The 17,824-nt window shown below is 49.1% G+C and overlaps 1 protein-coding gene across 1 annotated transcript in view; it reads left to right on the forward strand.

The window, feature by feature from the left end:
• The window catches only part of CLCN1 (chloride voltage-gated channel 1), a 306,841-nt gene that overhangs the window by 116,180 nt on the left and 172,837 nt on the right, over positions 1–17,824 (forward strand). The window contains exons 2-4 of the mRNA XM_066601497.1: positions 13,336–13,474; positions 13,600–13,731; positions 14,234–14,362. Coding sequence (XP_066457594.1) covers positions 13,336–13,474; positions 13,600–13,731; positions 14,234–14,362 — 400 coding nt within the window. The remainder of the gene's footprint in view (positions 1–13,335; positions 13,475–13,599; positions 13,732–14,233; positions 14,363–17,824) is intronic.

Genomic DNA, 17,824 nt, shown 5'->3' on the forward strand with positions numbered 1-17,824 from the left:
AAACAGAGCCGTATTCCCCTGTAGGCACTCTCTACACTGCTGTTTTGGGGGTTTTGACAGTGTTTCTGCTACTGTCACGTCATGGATGGCACTGCTTGTCTCCAACGCCAGGCGAGGCGAGGTCAGGGAGTCTCGCTCTTCCAGGATTTTAATAAATTCCCCTGATACAACTGTACCGGCTTCCTTTTTCCTGGCTGGTGTACGTTGTAGTTTACTTCCCCAACCTTTTCCACAATCTCCTACGGACCTTGCCACTTGGCGAGGAGCTTGCTCTCTACTGTTGTCACCAGGACTAACACCCGATCCCCTGGACTGAACGGTCTGATTTTTGCTGACCTGTTATACACCCTGGCTTGTCTTTCTTGTGCCCTGAGGAGGTGTTCTCTCACCAGCGGCAATACTTTGGCTATCCTTTCCTGCATTTTTGCCACATGCTCAATGACACTTCTATGTGGTGTAACTTCATTCTCCCAGGTTTCCTTGGCGATGTCCAGCAATCCACGGGGTTGCCGTGCATATAGTACCTCAAAGGGTGAGAGCCCCGTGGAGGCTTCAGGTACTTCTCTAATAGAGAACACCAGGCAGGGCAGCCAACAGTCCCAATCGCGACCATCCTTCTCTACTACTTTTTTTAACATGTTTTTTAGAGTTTTGTTGAATCTTTCCTCCAGCCCATCGGTCTGCGGGTGGTAGACAGAAGGACGCAAATGCTTAATCTGCAAGAGTTTACACAGTTCCTCCATACTCTTGGACATAAAAGGTGTTCCCTGATCAGTCAATATCTCTTTAGGAAGACCAACCCGGGAAAACATGTGGGACAATTCTCTTCCAATGCTTTCGGACTAGGTGTTTCGTAGCGGAACCGCCTCTGGATATCTGGTTGCATAATCTACGATTACCAGTATACTGATGACCCCTAGCGCTTTTTACTAGGGGCCCCACAATGTCCATTGCAATCCGTTCAAAGCGTACCTCAATTAATCGGCAACGGTACCAATGGGCTTTTAAATTGAGGAACAGGTGCGGTCACCTGGCAAACAGGACAGGACTGGCAAAACGACGTTATCTCACGAATGCATCCTGGCCAAAAGAACCTTTGTAGGATGCCCTCCTGTGTCTTGTCTGCTCCCAGATGATCCCCCAATACGTGTGTGTGAGCCATATCCAAGACTCTGCGTCTATAGCAACCAGGTACCAGCAGTTGTTTCACTACCTCACCTCGTACTTGTGCTACTCGGTACAACAATTCATTATACAAAGCGGGGGAAGCACCCCTTAGCCCCCACATTTTGGGGAGTACCATTGACCACCGAAACATTTTCAAATGCATTTTTCAACGTGGGATCAGTGATTTGGGCCGACCGAAAGTCACTCGGAGCCACCTCCAGATCAAGCTCCTGTGGTTATGGGACTTCGTCATCATCCACAGTCACACCTGCAAAGGAAAAGTTATTGGTAGCAACAGAATTGTCCATCGGAGGGTCCAATGTACGCTTATCGAGTCCTGTAGTATCCACACAATCACCGGGGCGTGACACCTTCATCCACAGGTCCCAAAACAAGGGAAAGTCTCTCCCAACAATCACAGGGTGGAGTAATTTTCCCACCACCCCAACCTGATGCTGGCGAGTCCCAGAGTCGGTGGTTATCGATACCTGGGCAACCAGGTACTCTCTGGTATCCCCATGAATGCACACCACCCCCAACCTCCCTTCAGGGGTAAGCACATGCGGTAGACAGGCGTCTATCAACGTGACCAGGCTCCCTGGGTCGAGGAGTGCAGCATCCCGGGCACCGTTCACTGTTACCTGACACATCTGTGGCTGTTGGTCTCTTGATGAACTGCGCCACATGCGCATTGGTTCAGCTCGGGTAGGACAGTGAGCTGCAATATGCCCAGGTGTCTGGCACTCCCAACAAGTACGTGGAACTGCTTGGTTCCTTCTGGAATGCTCTGCATTAAACCGGGTATCCCCTTTAGATTTAGAGTCACAGCACACGGATCCCACAGCAGCCGACATCTTCTCCGTAGTGAGGTACCTTTCCACCAGACCTACAAGTGCGTCTGCATCTCGTGGATCTCCCTGAGCAACCCAATGCTGCATGGCTCTGGGCAGGGTTTGCACGAACCGGTCCATCACCACTTTCTCCACCATTTGTGCAAGGGAGGAAGACTCTGGTTGTAGCCACTTCTGGGCCAGGTGTAGCAGGTCAAATATCTGGGACCTGGGAGGTTTGTCCGGGCGGTACCTCCAATTGTGGAGCCGTTGAGCTCTGACCGCCATACTAACTCCCAGGCGAGCAAGGATTTCCGCTTTGTTTGCCATATTCACGTGTGTCTTGCTGTGTCAGGTCATAGTAGGCCTTCTGAGGCTCCCCAGTCAAGTAGGGGTCTAGCACCTCCGCCCACTGCTCTGGAGGCAACTTTTCCCTTTCTGTTACCCTCTCAAAGATTGTGAGGAAAGCTTCCATGTCGTCTTCTGGGGTCATTTTCTGCAATGCCCCTCTTACCGTCTTTACTATGTCCATACTGGTCTTTTTACTGAACAGACCTACAGTCCCCTCTTTGACAGTCTCAGACAGTATAGCCATTTGCCTGATCCGGAGTTGGTGTCCTGTTGTTGCAGACTTGCTTGCACCAACTCTTTCACCACCTCCTCCATGCTTGTAGAGGCTCCTATTGCTGTTTCACCCAGGACATTTATTAGTGGGTCTTTATTTGCCAGCGCAATCCTCCACCACTTGTGACGCTCCAGGGGGGTTTAACATCAGGCAAACAACAAGAGTCCGTTGGTGTTTGTCTATTCACAGGAGAGGTTAAACATAAACAGCTGGTATCCCAGTAAGAGGGGGATCAGAAGTCCTTCAAGGTCAATGCAGTAAGTAGTCTGAACATCCGAATGTCCTCTATATCCATAGCAATAAACCATATAGCAGCGGTGGTTCTGGTTCAGGCAGCTTTTACCAGCTTGACGTGGGGCCTCCTTGGTAGTAACCTCTTAGTAGATGTGTGAGTAGTTCCTCTAGTCAGTAGTAGCGGGGACAGGGATCGCATCAGCCTCCGGGGAAGACAAACTCCTGTTTTAGTCCTCCACAGTGCACATGTCTGAAGCTCTCAGACAGACACACAGACACACACAGATAGACACACACAGACAGATAGACACACACAGACAGACAGACACACACAGACAGACACACACAGACAGACAGACACACACACACACACACAGCCACACACAGACAGACACACACACACACAGACAAACAGACACACACAGACAGACAGACAGACACACACAGACAGACACACACACACACAGACAGACAGCCACACACAGACAGCCACACACAGACAGCCACACACAGGCAGCCACACACAGGCAGCCACACAGACACACACAGACAGACACACACAGACAGACACACACAGACAGACACACACACACACAGAAGCACAGACAGACACAGACAGACAGACACACACACCCTGCTCTGCAGACTGACTCCTTTTACATCTAGCAGGTGCCTGAGCTCCACCTGGTTCCCTGGCTCAGGTGAGAACCTATACTGGAGAGAGGATGCGAGGCCTACATCACCGAGTTGAGCAACCTCTGGGACACATACCTTCCATCCCTGACTTCTCCTCTCACCCTGCTACAATATATATGTTTGTATTTTCTACCTACAAACATATATATTTCCCTCTCACTTGGGCACTCGGGTTCACCATCATTGGTCTAGCTACTGCCAGTTTCTCATTTTTGTCTGGGGGTAAATCATTCACATATCCCAGCATGCACAGCAGCGGGGTAACTTCCAATGTTACTCCATACCCTCTATGGATCAGACTGCATACCTCGGTCCAATATCTTCGTAGGTTTGGACAGTGCCACATCATATGTGTAAGATCCGCTGTGTGGGTCTTCCATCTATTACACAGAGGGGTGTCTCTCAGACCTATATTATATAGGGACGCTGGAGTACGATGCACTCTATGTAACAAGCGTATTTGGGATAGTCTACGGGACTCGCTCAGAGACAGCTGGAGTTGTCTCTAATATCTCCTCCCACAGTGATTCTTCAATAGGACCGATATCTTCCTCCCACTTACTGCTTGTTGCCAGAGGATAGCGCAGATTTATCTGACCCTGTATACTGGAATATGTGTGATATCTTCCCCTTTGTACTAGTTATCCACTATAATCTCTGCTGGTAGGAATTTTCCAAATTCTGGGTCATCCAGGCCCTTCTCCATCTGAAGAGCGTGTCTGAGTTGTAGATACTTCAAAAATTGTGTGTGCGGCAGACAATCTTCATCTCTCAGCTGCTCAAAGGATTTTATATTTGCCCGGTCACTATCTGGGACAATGGTCTAATCTCTCTATCTTTCCACCCTTGAGCCCCCTAGCTTTTCTAACTCCTGTAACCTCGGATTGTCCCAGATAGGAGTGTAGTGGTATAGCCCTTGAGTCCCATTATCTCTCTAACCCTTCACCAAACCCTATGCATAAGAACTAACATTGGAAAATGCTGGGCATTACAGCAGAACTAAAGACTCTCTGGGGACTCAGACAGATGTGCATTACTAAGACCCCCATCATGAGTCTCCTCTAATTCCCATCCCTCGAGGTGCTGTATCTGCAACGCCAGAAAAATGATGCAGGATTAGGCAGTGCAAGTCCTCCCTCTGCCCTAGGATTACATAGTGTCTCCAATCTAATTCTAGGCCCTTTCTCTTTCCATATCAAGTCTTGAAACAGTCGGTTGACCCTCTAGAAGAGGCTCTGCGTAAGCCAGTCAGGCGACTTATGAAGTAGATACAGCAGTTGCGGCATCCATACCATCATAATGAGGTTCACTCTTCCTATAATCGTTAGGGGACGTTTACAGCAGACATCGTGTTTTTCCTAAATTACACCACTAAGCGGTCTAGATTTAATTTTCCATATTCCAAGACGTTCCTTGAGACTTTGACTAGTACGTAATAACAGACTTGCATTGCATAGAGGTCCTACGTTCCTCCACCTCTAGATTAGGGTCATCTACTGGCAGTATATCAGATTTGCTCCACTTAATGGTCAGACCAGAAAACGAACCGTATTGTCTGATCAGAGACATTGCCACATCCAACGATTCACCAGCATCATCCAGAAATAGTAGCCAATCATCTGTATATAGTGGCACCTTTTCCTCCAATTGCCCTCTTCTAAACCCTATCACCTCTGGGTGAGATCTCAGAAGACTGGCAAGGGATTCAATCACCAATGCAAAGAGGAGCGGGGAAAGTGGACAGCCTTGCCTTGTTCCTCTGTATAGCGATAAGGGCTCAGAGCAGCCACCGTTTACCGTGACACAGGCCTGCACATTGGCGGATAGCAGCTTTATGAGTCTCACCAAGGTCTGACCAAATCCCATCTTCTCTAATACTTCCCATATAAAGGGAACGCTTTAGCAGAGTCTACCAAGCATATTATTCTCTGCCCCATATTGTCCACTGGCAGCTGAAGAGTAAGATACAGTCTCCTTATATTAATTGCGGTGGATCGAACCGGAATAAATCCACTCTGATCAGGATGGATGAGTCGTGACCACTTAAGAAGAAAAGCTTGAGGAAGCCGAAACGTCGCTGTCTATGTGAGGGGGCAATAAAAGTCTTTGTGCTATTCACATCCATGCATGCTGCCGGCTAATTTTCTTATTGGAGTCGTGACCACTTGTGAGAGTCTTTTAGCCAAGACTTTCGCTAGGAGCTTTACATCCACATTTAATAACCAGATAGGTCTGTATGATTCTGGCAGCGACGGGTCTTTCGGGATAATCGGTCTTCCTGCGTTACGCCTTGATGGTGGTAATTCCGCCTGTTGCTCCACTTCCAATAGCACCTCCACTAATTTTGGTAATAGTACCCCCACATATTGCTTGTATAACTCAACTGGAAGGTCGTTGGCCCCAGGGACTTATTATTCTGCAATGATTTTAAAGCTTCCTTCAGCTCCGCCAACTCCACAGGGGAATCTGGACATTCCCTCTGTTCAGCAGTCAAGCTGGGCAGTTCTATATCCGCCAAGTACTGAGTGATCTGTTCTTCCATACTACGAAGTTTGGAGGAGTACAAGGAAGCATAGTAAAACCGTACCGTCTCCCTAATTGTAGTTGAGTCTAAAGTACCCTGTCCATTCCTCATCCCTGTAATGTATGTGGGACTTCTCTGTGCCTGGGAAACTACCACCAGCATATGTCCGGCCGCTCACCCTCCTCAAAATAGGCCGTTTCTTTCATTTTTACGCTTATGTGCCGCAGTCTCTAAGGTATACAGAGTCGATTCTTCCTGGGCCGCCTTCCACTGCTCAATCGCCTCTACTGTACCCGTCTCCACTAACCTGGCCTCTCTAGCTGTTCCCTGCCCACCTAACTTTAAAGGAGGACAGCGAGTCCCGTGAGAGATGTCTCCTATAGAGACAGTATCAAGGGATGGACATCTGTCTGGAGTACCCCAGACACTGAAGCGGACCCCCCTACATCGTATATTCCATGACATAACCGTACATGTATCAGCCATTCCACAGTGAATGGGCCTGAACAGAAGGCATCTCCTGAGTCAAGGCTCCATCGGTGCCCCACAGTCCCATCATCACATCTGGTTCATACACCGGTGTCTATCAGCACAGGAGAGAACAAACATTTACCACAAACACCTTACTGGTCAGTAACAATCCCCGCAGACCGGGACCCCAGAGCCCAAGCCTCAAAAAGTGGCTGTAAAAATAAAACCATTTAACTTCTGAAGAGAAACCGTAGAAATAAAAAAAAACACTTGAAAAAGCAAAAAATGCTGATAAAAATAATAAAAAGGAAGATAAACAATACCGATTGAGCAGCTTCTTTTCCATCGGCCGTTGATGTTGGGCTCCTCCAGGCGGCGCGGTGAACCTGAGGCACTTCGTACTGCGGCTTCACGTCTCTCCAGCCGGGCCGACGCCATTTTAGGGCTTTCAAAGAGCTGCGTTTCTCCTAGTGCCCCGACTCTGGGTCTGGCTGGGTATAACATAGCGTACGGCGGGGCTTAGACCTCACAGACCTTTATTAGCATCTAAGAAAGTCCCTCTTTTTTTTGGATTTCCGCCAAGAAATCTGGAAAAAAGGAAATTCTGGCGCCATTAACTTTGATGTCTCCTTTCTCCCTGGCACCACGCAATTTGGCGTCTCGATCTTTGAAATGTAGGAGCTTCATAAGTACTGGTCTTGGAGGGGTCCCTGGGGGCACGATGAGCTCGTTCTATTGCAAACATTGGCAAGAAGGATTCTTTTCCGAATAAATCCAATAGCCAAGTTTCAAAGTATTCATTCGGGTTGTTGCCTTCCATTTTCTCTGGTAACCCCAATATGTGCACATTTTTTCTTCTGGAGCGATTTTCTTAATCATCTATCTTAGCAAGAAGAGATGTTATACTTCGGGTATTATTGGTCACTTTGCGTCGCATGGGTAGTACTCAGTCGGTATTATTGTATCTTGATGCCACCGGAAGCTACAGCTTTGACAGGTCGGCCATGCAGGAACGCCCCTGTCACACCCCTAGCTCCCAATTGGCGGACTACTGTAAGATCCTAGGAGCAGTGTGTTTTGCTTGGCTTGGAGGCTTTAGGCTGGATTCACACAGGGCGGATTTGCCGCGGTTTTGCCGCGGCCACTAATCTCGGGATTAGCCAGCCATGTGGATGAGATTTCTCAGAAATCTCGTCCACACGGGACGGCTAATCTGCAGCGGTAAATCCGGTTGAAACCACGGCAGCGGCCGCCGCAGCCACGGTTCCAAAAGATGCAGCATGTCTATTTACTTTTTTTTTTGCTTATTTACATCACGGCCGCGCTCTTCTCTATGGGAGCGCCGGCCGCAACGGTGAAGCATGCGGCCAAGCCGCTTCAAGGCTGCCACGGCTTAAACCGCGGCGGTTCTCCTGGCGGAAATCTCGCGGTTTTTGCTGCGGCCAAACCCCGAGATTTCCGACGGGAATCCGCCTTGTGTGAACCCAACCTTAGTGTTAGGGATAATTGTGGGGCCTTGGGAGCATGTGGAGCACCAGCTGCGGCAGAAGGGGTGTTGGGGAGCCGGCGACAGCGCGGAGCAGCACAATCGCTGAACGGCCAGGAAAGACAGTGCAGCAGCGGTTCCCGGGGAGCCTGTGGGGCAGCAGCAGCAGCGGCCATCGCCACGACAACATACACCATCAGCGGGGTTGGGGAGCCTACGACAGCTTGCAGCACAAGCAGTGGTGAGCATCTGGGGTACACATTACACCAGCAGAAGCATGGCCTGGGGACCCTGTGGAGCTGCAGCAGCGGGGAACGGCAGGGGAATGTACAGCAGCGTCCGGGACCGGGGAGCGTGGGATAGCATGGAGGAGAAGCAGCAGTGCTTAACAGCCAGGGAAAACACACAGCAGCAGAGGTGGCCGGGGAGGCTGCATCACCCAATCAGGTTCAGGGGCCTCAGTAGTAATAGCGTCCCCCACAATGGCCCTCAGTAGTAATAGCGTCCCCCACAATAGCCCCAGTGGTAATAGTGACCCCCATAGTGGCTCCAGTAGTAATAGTGTCCCCCACAGTAGCCTCAGTTGTAATTGTGTCCCCAAACAGTAGTCTAAGTAGTAATAGTGTCCCCCACAGTAGCCTCAGTAGTAATAGGGTCCCCCACATTGGCCCTCAGTAGTAATAGTATCCCCCACAGTGGCCCTCAGTAGCAATAGTAGTAACTAGTAATGATGACCTTTTCTATACTGGCACTATAATACCGCACTAGAAATGGTGACCCTTCCAATTCTGCCGCCTATAGTACCGAGCTAGTAATGGTAGCCCTTCCTATACTGATCCCTGTGGTACCCCACTATTAATGATGTATCCTCCAATACAGCCCCATGTGGTACCCCTTTAGTAACGACTCCAATACTCAGCCTCGTAGTACCCCACTAGTAACTCCTCCAATAATGCCCCTCTGTGGCATAAGTAGTCATAGTAACCTTTACAATAGCTCCAGTGGTAATAGTGACCACCACAGTGGCCCTCAGTAGTAACAGTGTCCCCCACAGTGATTTCAGTAGTAATAGTTTCCCACACAATAGCTCCAGTAGTAATAGTGAGCCCCATAGTAACCTTTGTAGTAATAGTGTCCCCCACAGTGGCCTTCATTAGTAATGGTATCCTACACAGCAGCTTCAGTAGTAATACCATTCTCCACAGTGGCCCTCAGTAGTAATAGTATCCCACAGAGTGTCCCCAGTAGTATTAGTGTCCTACACAGTAACTCCAGTAATAATAGTGACCCCCACAGCAGCTTCAGTAGTAATAGTATCCCACACTGTTGCTCCAGTAGTAATAGTGCCCCCCCCCCCCCACAGTAGCCTCAGTAGTAATACTGACCCCCAGGGTAGCCTCAGTAGAAATAGTGAACCCCACTGTAGCCTCAGTAGTAATAGTGACCCCCCACAGTAGCCTCAGTAGTAATACTGACCCCCAGGGTAGCCTCAGTAGAAATAGTGAACCCCACTGTAGCCTCAGTAGTAATACTGTCCCCCACAGTGGCCCCAGTAGTAATAGTGACCCCCAGGGTAGCCTCAGTAGTAATAGTGTCCCCCACTGTAGCCTCAGCAGTAGTAGTGTCCCCTACAGTGGCCCTCAGCAGTAGTAGTGTCCCCCACAGTGGCCTTAGTAGTATTAGTGACCCCCAGGGTAGCCTCAGTAGTAATTGTGACCCCCCTGGGTAGCCTCAGTAATAATACTGTCCCCCACACTGGCCCTAAGTAGTAATAGTATCCCATACAGTAGCCTTAGTAGTAATAGTGATACCCACTGTAGCCTCAGTAGTAATACTGTCCCCCACAGTGGGCCTCAGTAGTAATAGTAATCCCACACAGTGGCCTCAGAAGTAATAGTGTCCCCCACAGTATCCTCAGTAGTAATAGTGACCCCCAGGGTAGCGTCAGTAGTAATAGTGACCCCCAGGGTAGCCTCAGTAGTAATAGTGTCCCCCACAGTGGCCCTCAGCAGTAGTAGTGTTCCCCACAGTGGCCCTGAGCAGTAGTAGTGGCCCCCACAGTGGCCCTCAGTAGTAATAGTAACTCTCACAGTAGCCTCAGTAGTAATAGTGACTCCCACAGTAACTCCAGTAGTAATAGTGTCCCCCACAGTAGCCTCAGTAGTAATACTGACCCCCAGGGTAGCCTCACTAGTAATAGTGACCCCCACTGTAGCCTCAGTAGTAATACTGTCCCCCACAGTGGCCATCAGTAGTTTAATATACAGAAACCCCCCTCCTACTTGTAGTAACTAGTGTTTTGGACTAAAGCGTCAGGTCCACAATCTGGATGCCCACTTTGGCATCAGAGGACTGGATAACAGTACCAAAGACTACAGGTGTGGACACCTGGTCCCCCACCACTCTGGGCCCAGGTGTCCACACCAGGTAAGTCCCCTATATTCATACCACCTTTTTATTATACATTTTTTGAACCCTCTGAGTTGCTATTCCATTTTTTTACCAGTAGTAATAGTGTCCAACACAGTGGCCTCAGTAGTAATAGTATCCCCTATATTGGTGGCTCCAGTAGTAATAATGTCTCATATATTAGCTCCAGTCGTAAAAGTGACCCCCACAGTAGCCCCAGCAGTAATAGTGACCCCCAGGGTAGCCTCAGTAGAAATAGTGAACCCCACAGTAGCCCCAGCAGTAATAGTGACCCCCACAGTGACCCCCCGGTAGTAATAGTGACCACCATTGTGGCGCAAGTAGTGATAGGGTACAACATAGTGGCCTCAGTATTAATGCTGAACCCCACATTGGCCTTAGTAGTAATAGTATCCCATATATTGGTGGCCCCAGTAGTAATAGTGTCTCCTATATTAGCCCCAGTAGTAATACTGACCTTTCCACAGTAGCCCCAGTAGTAATAGTGACCCCCCATTGCAGTCCCATTAGTGATAGGGTCCCCCATTGCGGCCTCAGTAGTATTATGGTCCCTCATTGCCACCCCAGTAGTATTAGAGTCCTTCATTGCGGCCCCAGTAGTAATAGGGTCCCAAATTGCAGCCCCAGGAGTGATAGCCTCCTACATTCATACCACTTTTATGTTATGCAATTTTTTGAACCCTCTGAGGCGCTATCCTATTTTTTACCAGTAGTAATAGTGTCTACTTTATTAGCCCCAGTAGTAATAGTGATCCCCACAGTGGCCTCAGTACTAATATTGCCCCCCACGGTTGCCCCAGTAGAAATAGTGTCTCCTATATTAGCCCCAGTAGTAATAGTGACCCCCATTGCAGCCTCAGTACTGATAGGGTCCCCCATTACCGCTCCAGTAGTAAGAGGTTCACTCATTGCAGCCCCAATAATGATAGGATCCCTCATTGTGGCCCTTAGTAGTAACAAGGCCCCTCTTTTGCCACCCCAGTAGTATTAGGGTCTCCCACTGGTGCTATGCAGGGAGAGGTTCAGGAATGCGTATTACAATACAGGTAATTGAGACAGCCATGGGCCTCCTTGTTGTCTCGGTCCCAGCTCTACTCCCTCCTGTAGCGGAGTCCCGACAGCCTGTACTAAGGAAGTCAGCATGCTGTGGTCTGCATAGTAATGGAGATCAGATGACCAGAGTCGCTCCTGTGATCCGCATCGCTATGCTTACCGCAGGTCTTGTATGCTGATTTCCTCGGTACAGACTATCCAGACACGGCTTCAGCAATGAGTAGAACCAAGACCTAGACCTTCCATCGGAGGCCCTGAGAAGCTCTTGCGGAGCACACTTTGGGAAGCCCTACCCTACACTATCTTCCCATCTTTCTCTCTGATTGCTCTCCCATCCCGTAGTTTAAGCACTTCTCTCCCCTGCTCGAACTTTCTAGCCATCTCCTCCTCAAGCACAGTTGTAGGCTCCCTGAGAGCCGAGGAGGCACAGGGCCACTCCATTTATCTCTATGAGACAGCTGGAGATAGCGAAGCACTGTACTCAGCTTCTCCTTGGCAGCCCTATAGAGATGAAAGGAACGCCAATGCACATGCTCGGCCCTGCTCCCTTCTACGGGGGTGGGGGAGGAGGGAGACACCGCACCTTGGTACTCAAGAGTTATTTAAAATCTTATGATAACCCCTTTAATCAGAAGCATAGCTTGTAGCTGGACCCCCGCCTACCATTAGGACTGCTGCCTTGTTACATGGAAGCCTTCAGGCAGCAGACCTCGGATTTAACTGCTTCCTCTGCACCACTATAGCTATGCCCATGCCTTTAACAGAGGGCTTGATTTTAGTCATTCACCGCTCCATTGTACTTTGCTTGCTGTCAGTGGCAGATGAGGTAGCGGGTAGGCCTCGGGCGCCATAATTCCAGTCAGCAGTACCACTGTTCGCCACGCTGGTCCTCCCAGCACTGTGGAATAAGTTGGTGCTATACAAATAACGATGATTATTATTTTCCCTGCTTGTCTCCGCACACTCTGCCTGTTCTGCGACCTCAATACCCCTCTCTGTGCCTTACCATAATATTAGTGCCCCTTGAAGTATGAGTGCCTCCACAAAATGATGCCTCCTTTCTGCTCCACAGTAATAGTGCCCTGCTTTGAACTCCCACTTACCACGTTTCCCTAAAAAATAAGACCTACCCTGAAACTAAGCCCTAGCCATATTTTTCAGGATTTTTAAGGATACAGAATGGTTTTTCAGGATTTTTGAGCATGTTTGAAGTATAAGCTCTACTCCAAAATTGGGCTTCTAGATACAGTTCATAAAAAAGACAATATAAACAGTGTCCAGGCAGCTCTACATGTAAAAAAGTACAATCTTTTGGAGCAAAAATTAATATAAGACACTGACTTATTTTTGGGGAAACAAGGTAGTAATGATTTTTCTTTTTTCCTCCTTTATAAGGTAGTAATGCCCACTTTGTGCTTTGAATAAGTAACAGAGCCCTTTTGGTGACCCTACACACTAATAGGCCACCCACTGTGCCCCCACACAATGATGGAACCTCCTCTTTGCTGCCCACAAAGCCTCCACCCGTTCATTCTATATTCCAGATGCTTCAGCCTCATTACAGCTCCTATACAGCCTACATGTACTGTAGATGGGGAGCGGTGGGCTGTATGCGGGACATGCGGAGAATACAGCTTCTGCAGCCTGTATAGATGATGGGACGGTTGGGCGGTCATGGCTCTCGACAGATGCCCAAGCCTTCCTTAATATAAGCCATCACTGGTTGCAGTTGGTTGGTTGCCAAGTCAAAGCGATTATACGATGGCCCTCTGAGTTTGCCGTATAACCTGATGTGAGTCCGTCTTGTGTCTCCTAACAGACGTATGGACACTATACAGAAGAACTTTCTCAATTTGCTCGTAAAGAAGCTGCCAGATTACTACAAGAAAAGCAAAGTGCAATCGAAAGTGCCCCTAAACCCCCCGATGTGCAGAAGCAGTGTTACTCCAAGTGTCATGGTGAGAAATGACCGGCTCTCAGCCCAATGCAGACCTACGAATCACTGGAATCACACTGAAGCGAGCCCCAAACTAGTAATGACTCTTCCCTCAGTAGTCAATAACCTGCCGCTCTTGTCTTGCAGCTTGTGTGCAGCGCGTAAAGAAATATTTCATCAAAAAGTTGGGAGAAGATTGGATATTCCTGGTTCTTCTTGGTCTTGTCATGGCATTGGTGAGCTGGAGTATGGACTACGCCAGTGCCAAGAGCTTACAGGGTAATGCTGCTTCTGTAAAATACTATGCCCCAAGACTTCCTGTAGAACTCGACTTCATTATGGACAAGACGGCTCTTGCAGTTCTGATGCAGCATACAAATCTAATTATGTCAGCTACTGTAGCAGCTTGCAGTACCACTTTCCACCACTATGTCCATGAGCAATACATCCATAGACACGAATGCAACAGCACCACCAGCTGTGCAACCATTTCCAATACATTTCATCGGTGGCTAATCCTTACGATGGGCCCTCGGTGTGTCATCGATAGGCATCCCATCCCCAGGAGTAAGGGGGTACTATGCTGAATGTAGTTGAGCTGCAGGACTACAGCAATACTGCTATGACCTCGCTCTGACGGGGATTCAGCTGCTGCTCCTTCCTTCTACTGATTGCTGGGGGTCATTAATGATAAGCCCTGCATGTAGTCTGTGCCAGAATAATCATGTCCCCCTATAACATCTCACCATATTCCTGGTTTCCCTCTCATTCTTTCTTTCAGCATATAGGTGGATGTATCAGGGAGTGGCTCATAATGTCTGGTACCAATATATGGCCTGGGTGTCCTACCCTCTTGTCCTTATACTATTTGCTGCAGTCTTTTGCCACTTAGTGTCTCCACAAGCCATAGGTAAGTCGATCTCATTGTTGGCCTTCATATACTATTGGTCGTCTGCTAGTTTTGGCCATACGTTTAGTGTATGCTGTTTTCATCATTGCTTCTTTTATATCAATGGATCACATGGAAGGGCTTTACTATTGGGTCCATATTAGTATATGTCCTCCTTACTACTAACAGAAACCTCTCCGGTGGGTCATCTTTGTGGACAGTCAGGGTAACTGGAGACTGTCAGCTGTCTCTGAACACTGGATTTATCGTTAAACTCTATCTTGGAGTGAGTCACTTGTCCAGCTAAGAGTATCTCATCTATCGAAGGCAGTCACATCGTGTGTCCCTACATAACCTTCCATCCCCACCTGCAATCTGACAAACATCATTAAAGATGGGAACAAACTATTCTTTGCGATGGACTAAGTCCGTTCAGTCAGGATTTTATGAGTTGTCAAAAGGCACACATTAAGAGGGAGGGGAGCTCAAATAGCCAAAAACTGAAATGGGACCCTTTCTGATGCATGTTGACTCCATCAATACCTAACCACCAGTAGGAGAGGCCTTGATGCTTGGTTGCCCTTGTCAACTTTCCATGAGCTTTGGGTTGATTCTCCATACTTTTGTAGGGGCACAAAATCTAACTGCCAATGAAAATAAGAAATGAAGCCAACCTGAGATGGGTGACCTTTCATCATGGATCCAGTAGCAGTGGCATTGTCTGCTTCTGTGTTACCTTTCTATTGCATCGGAAACTAAGCCAACGATTCTGAAAAAGTACTTGTTACGATCAGAGCCAGCAATGGAGAAATGAATGTGAGGTTCGAGATCCCCTGAGAGCCTTTAAAGTGGACCTGTCATGTCTTTGGATGAGTGGGGCCAACTGCATACCTTTGCACCAATGGCCCTGCTGACTCTGGTGTCTTTCATGGCTACTTCTCCCCATTCTCTGGTACCAACCTCTGTTGTCAGCTCCTGGTGCTGAGAATCTGTCCAGTAGGCAGGTTCCTCACTGTCAATTAGGTTTTCTCTGAACATTGCTGTCACCTATTGACAGAGAGCGGAGGACAAACCCACTTGATAGATTCACAGTGCCAGGAGCTGAAAGTAATGGAGGTTGATATGAGAAAATAGGCAAGAGTAAAGACAAAAGACAAGCCCTACTAGAGTCAGCAGGCCATAGCTGTAAAGCTATACAGCCAGCTCTGATGACCTGAGGACATGACTGGTCCGCTCTAAGCTGGCCATATGCTCTATACAAAAGTCAATCAAGCCTATCTTACTCTCCGTCGAGACAGAAGTCAAGGGACGATGATTCACCCATAGTGGGTAAGCAGATGCTGGAGGTGTCTGGACGAGGCTTATTCCTCTCTCCCATTGAATAAAACACTTAGATGTTTATGGTGGAGTCAGTAGGGACTATTGTATGACGGCTGCCTGAAGTATAAGGGGCTTTTGCCCTTTATAGTGGGCTGGGATGGAACTGGTGAGAACCTCTAATGATCCGTCTTTAATAACTTGTGCAAGAGGTCACACAAGTCCTCACTGAGACAACCGCTTGGTGTAATTGTCTTTGTTATTCAGATCCGCTAATTCCCTCTTCCTGCATAACTTTTGTTTAATATGATTAGAAATGAGTTTGAGATCCCACTAAATTGTACCCAAATTCAATGAAACCCATCAGAGTACATGGAGTGTGAGGATACTGCTGCATGATGGAAAATGTAGAAGGGTATAGATGGAGAAGAGTTAGATTAGTGGATGGGAGTCGCCTCCTAAAGAGATGTGCTTTTAGGGCTCCCTTCGAATATTGGGGATTAACCTGACTGCCCGGGGTAGCACATTCCGGAGAACTGGAGCAGCTTGGAAAAAGTCTTGGAGACGAAAGTGGGATGTTAGTCTGAGGTCATTAGCAGAATAGAGAGCACAGGTCGGTTTGTAGACAGAGATGAGGGATGAGATATAGGGTGATAGGGCGGTGCAACACTGTGAAGAGCTTTATGAATGACCGTATAAGTTGTAGGGTAGAGGCATCAGTGCAGTAACAAGCAGAGGCTGGAGGCACCGATGTAGTGACTGGCATAGTCTGGAGGCCATGGCATAGGGACAGTTGCAGGGTGGAGGCAGCGGTGTAGTGACTGGCATAGTCTGGAGGCCATGGCACAGTGACAGTTGCAGGGTGGAGGCACCGATGTAGTGACTGGCATAGTCTGGAGGCCATGGCATAGTGACAGTTGCAGGGTGGAGGCAGCAGTGTAGTGACTGGCACAGACTAGAAGCTGCGGTGTAATGACTGGCGCAGGGTGGAGGCAGCGGTGTAGTGACTGGCACAGTCTGGAGGCCATGGCATAGGGACAGTTGCAGGGTGGAGGCAGCGGTGTAGTGACTGGCATAGTCTGGAGGCCATGGCATAGGGACAGTTGCAGGGTGGAGGCAGCGGTGTAGTGACTGGCATAGTCTGGAGGCCATGGCATAGTGACAGGTACAGGGTGGAGGCAGCGGTGTAGTGACTGGCATAGTCTGGAGGCCATGGCATAGGGACAGTTGCAGGGTGGAGGCAGCGGTGTAGTGACTGGCATAGTCTGGAGGCCATGGCATAGTGACAGTTGCAGGGTGGAGGCAGCGGTGTAGTGACTGGCACAGGGTGGAGGCAGCGATGTAGTGACTGGCACAGTCTGGAGGCCATGGCATAGGGACAGTTGCAGGGTGGAGGCAGCGGTGTAGTGACTGGCATAGTCTGGAGGCCATGGCATAGGGACAGTTGCAGGGTGGAGGCAGCGGTGTAGTGACTGGCATAGTCTGGAGGCCATGGCATAGTGACAGGTACAGGGTGGAGGCAGCGGTGTAGTGACTGGCATAGTCTGGAGGCCATGGCATAGGGACAGTTGCAGGGTGGAGGCAGCGGTGTAGTGACTGGCATAGTCTGGAGGCCATGGCATAGTGACAGTTGCAGGGTGGAGGCAGCGGTGTAGTGACTGGCATAGTCTGGAGGCCATGGCATAGGGACAGTTGCAGGGTGGAGGCAGCGGTGTAGTGACTGGCATAGTCTGGAGGCCATGGCATAGTGACAGTTGCAGGGTGGAGGCAGCGGTGTAGTGACTGGCATAGTCTGGAGGCCATGGCATAGTGACAGTTGCAGTGTGGGGGCAGCGGTGTAGTGACTGGCATAGTCTGGAGGCCATGGCATAGTGACAGTTGCAGGGTGGAGGCAGCGGTGTAGTGACTGGCACAGACTAGAAGCTGCGGTGTAATGACTGGCGCAGGGTGGAGGCAGCGGTGTAGTGACTGGCACAGACTAGAAGCTGCGGTGTAATGACTGGCACAGGGTGGAGGCAGCGGTGTACACAATAGCAAAAAGTCTCAAGCCTGAGAAAGACTATAGCAGTGGAAACGTTGCCTGTTTTTAACATGGAGCAATAAAGAATTACTACTTTATTTAAACCCGGCTGATGCTGCCACTTTTTGCTATTGTGTGGAGGCTGG

Source organism: Eleutherodactylus coqui, chromosome 4, assembly GCF_035609145.1.
Source record: "Eleutherodactylus coqui strain aEleCoq1 chromosome 4, aEleCoq1.hap1, whole genome shotgun sequence".
In the NCBI taxonomy this organism is placed as follows: domain Eukaryota; kingdom Metazoa; phylum Chordata; class Amphibia; order Anura; family Eleutherodactylidae; genus Eleutherodactylus; species Eleutherodactylus coqui.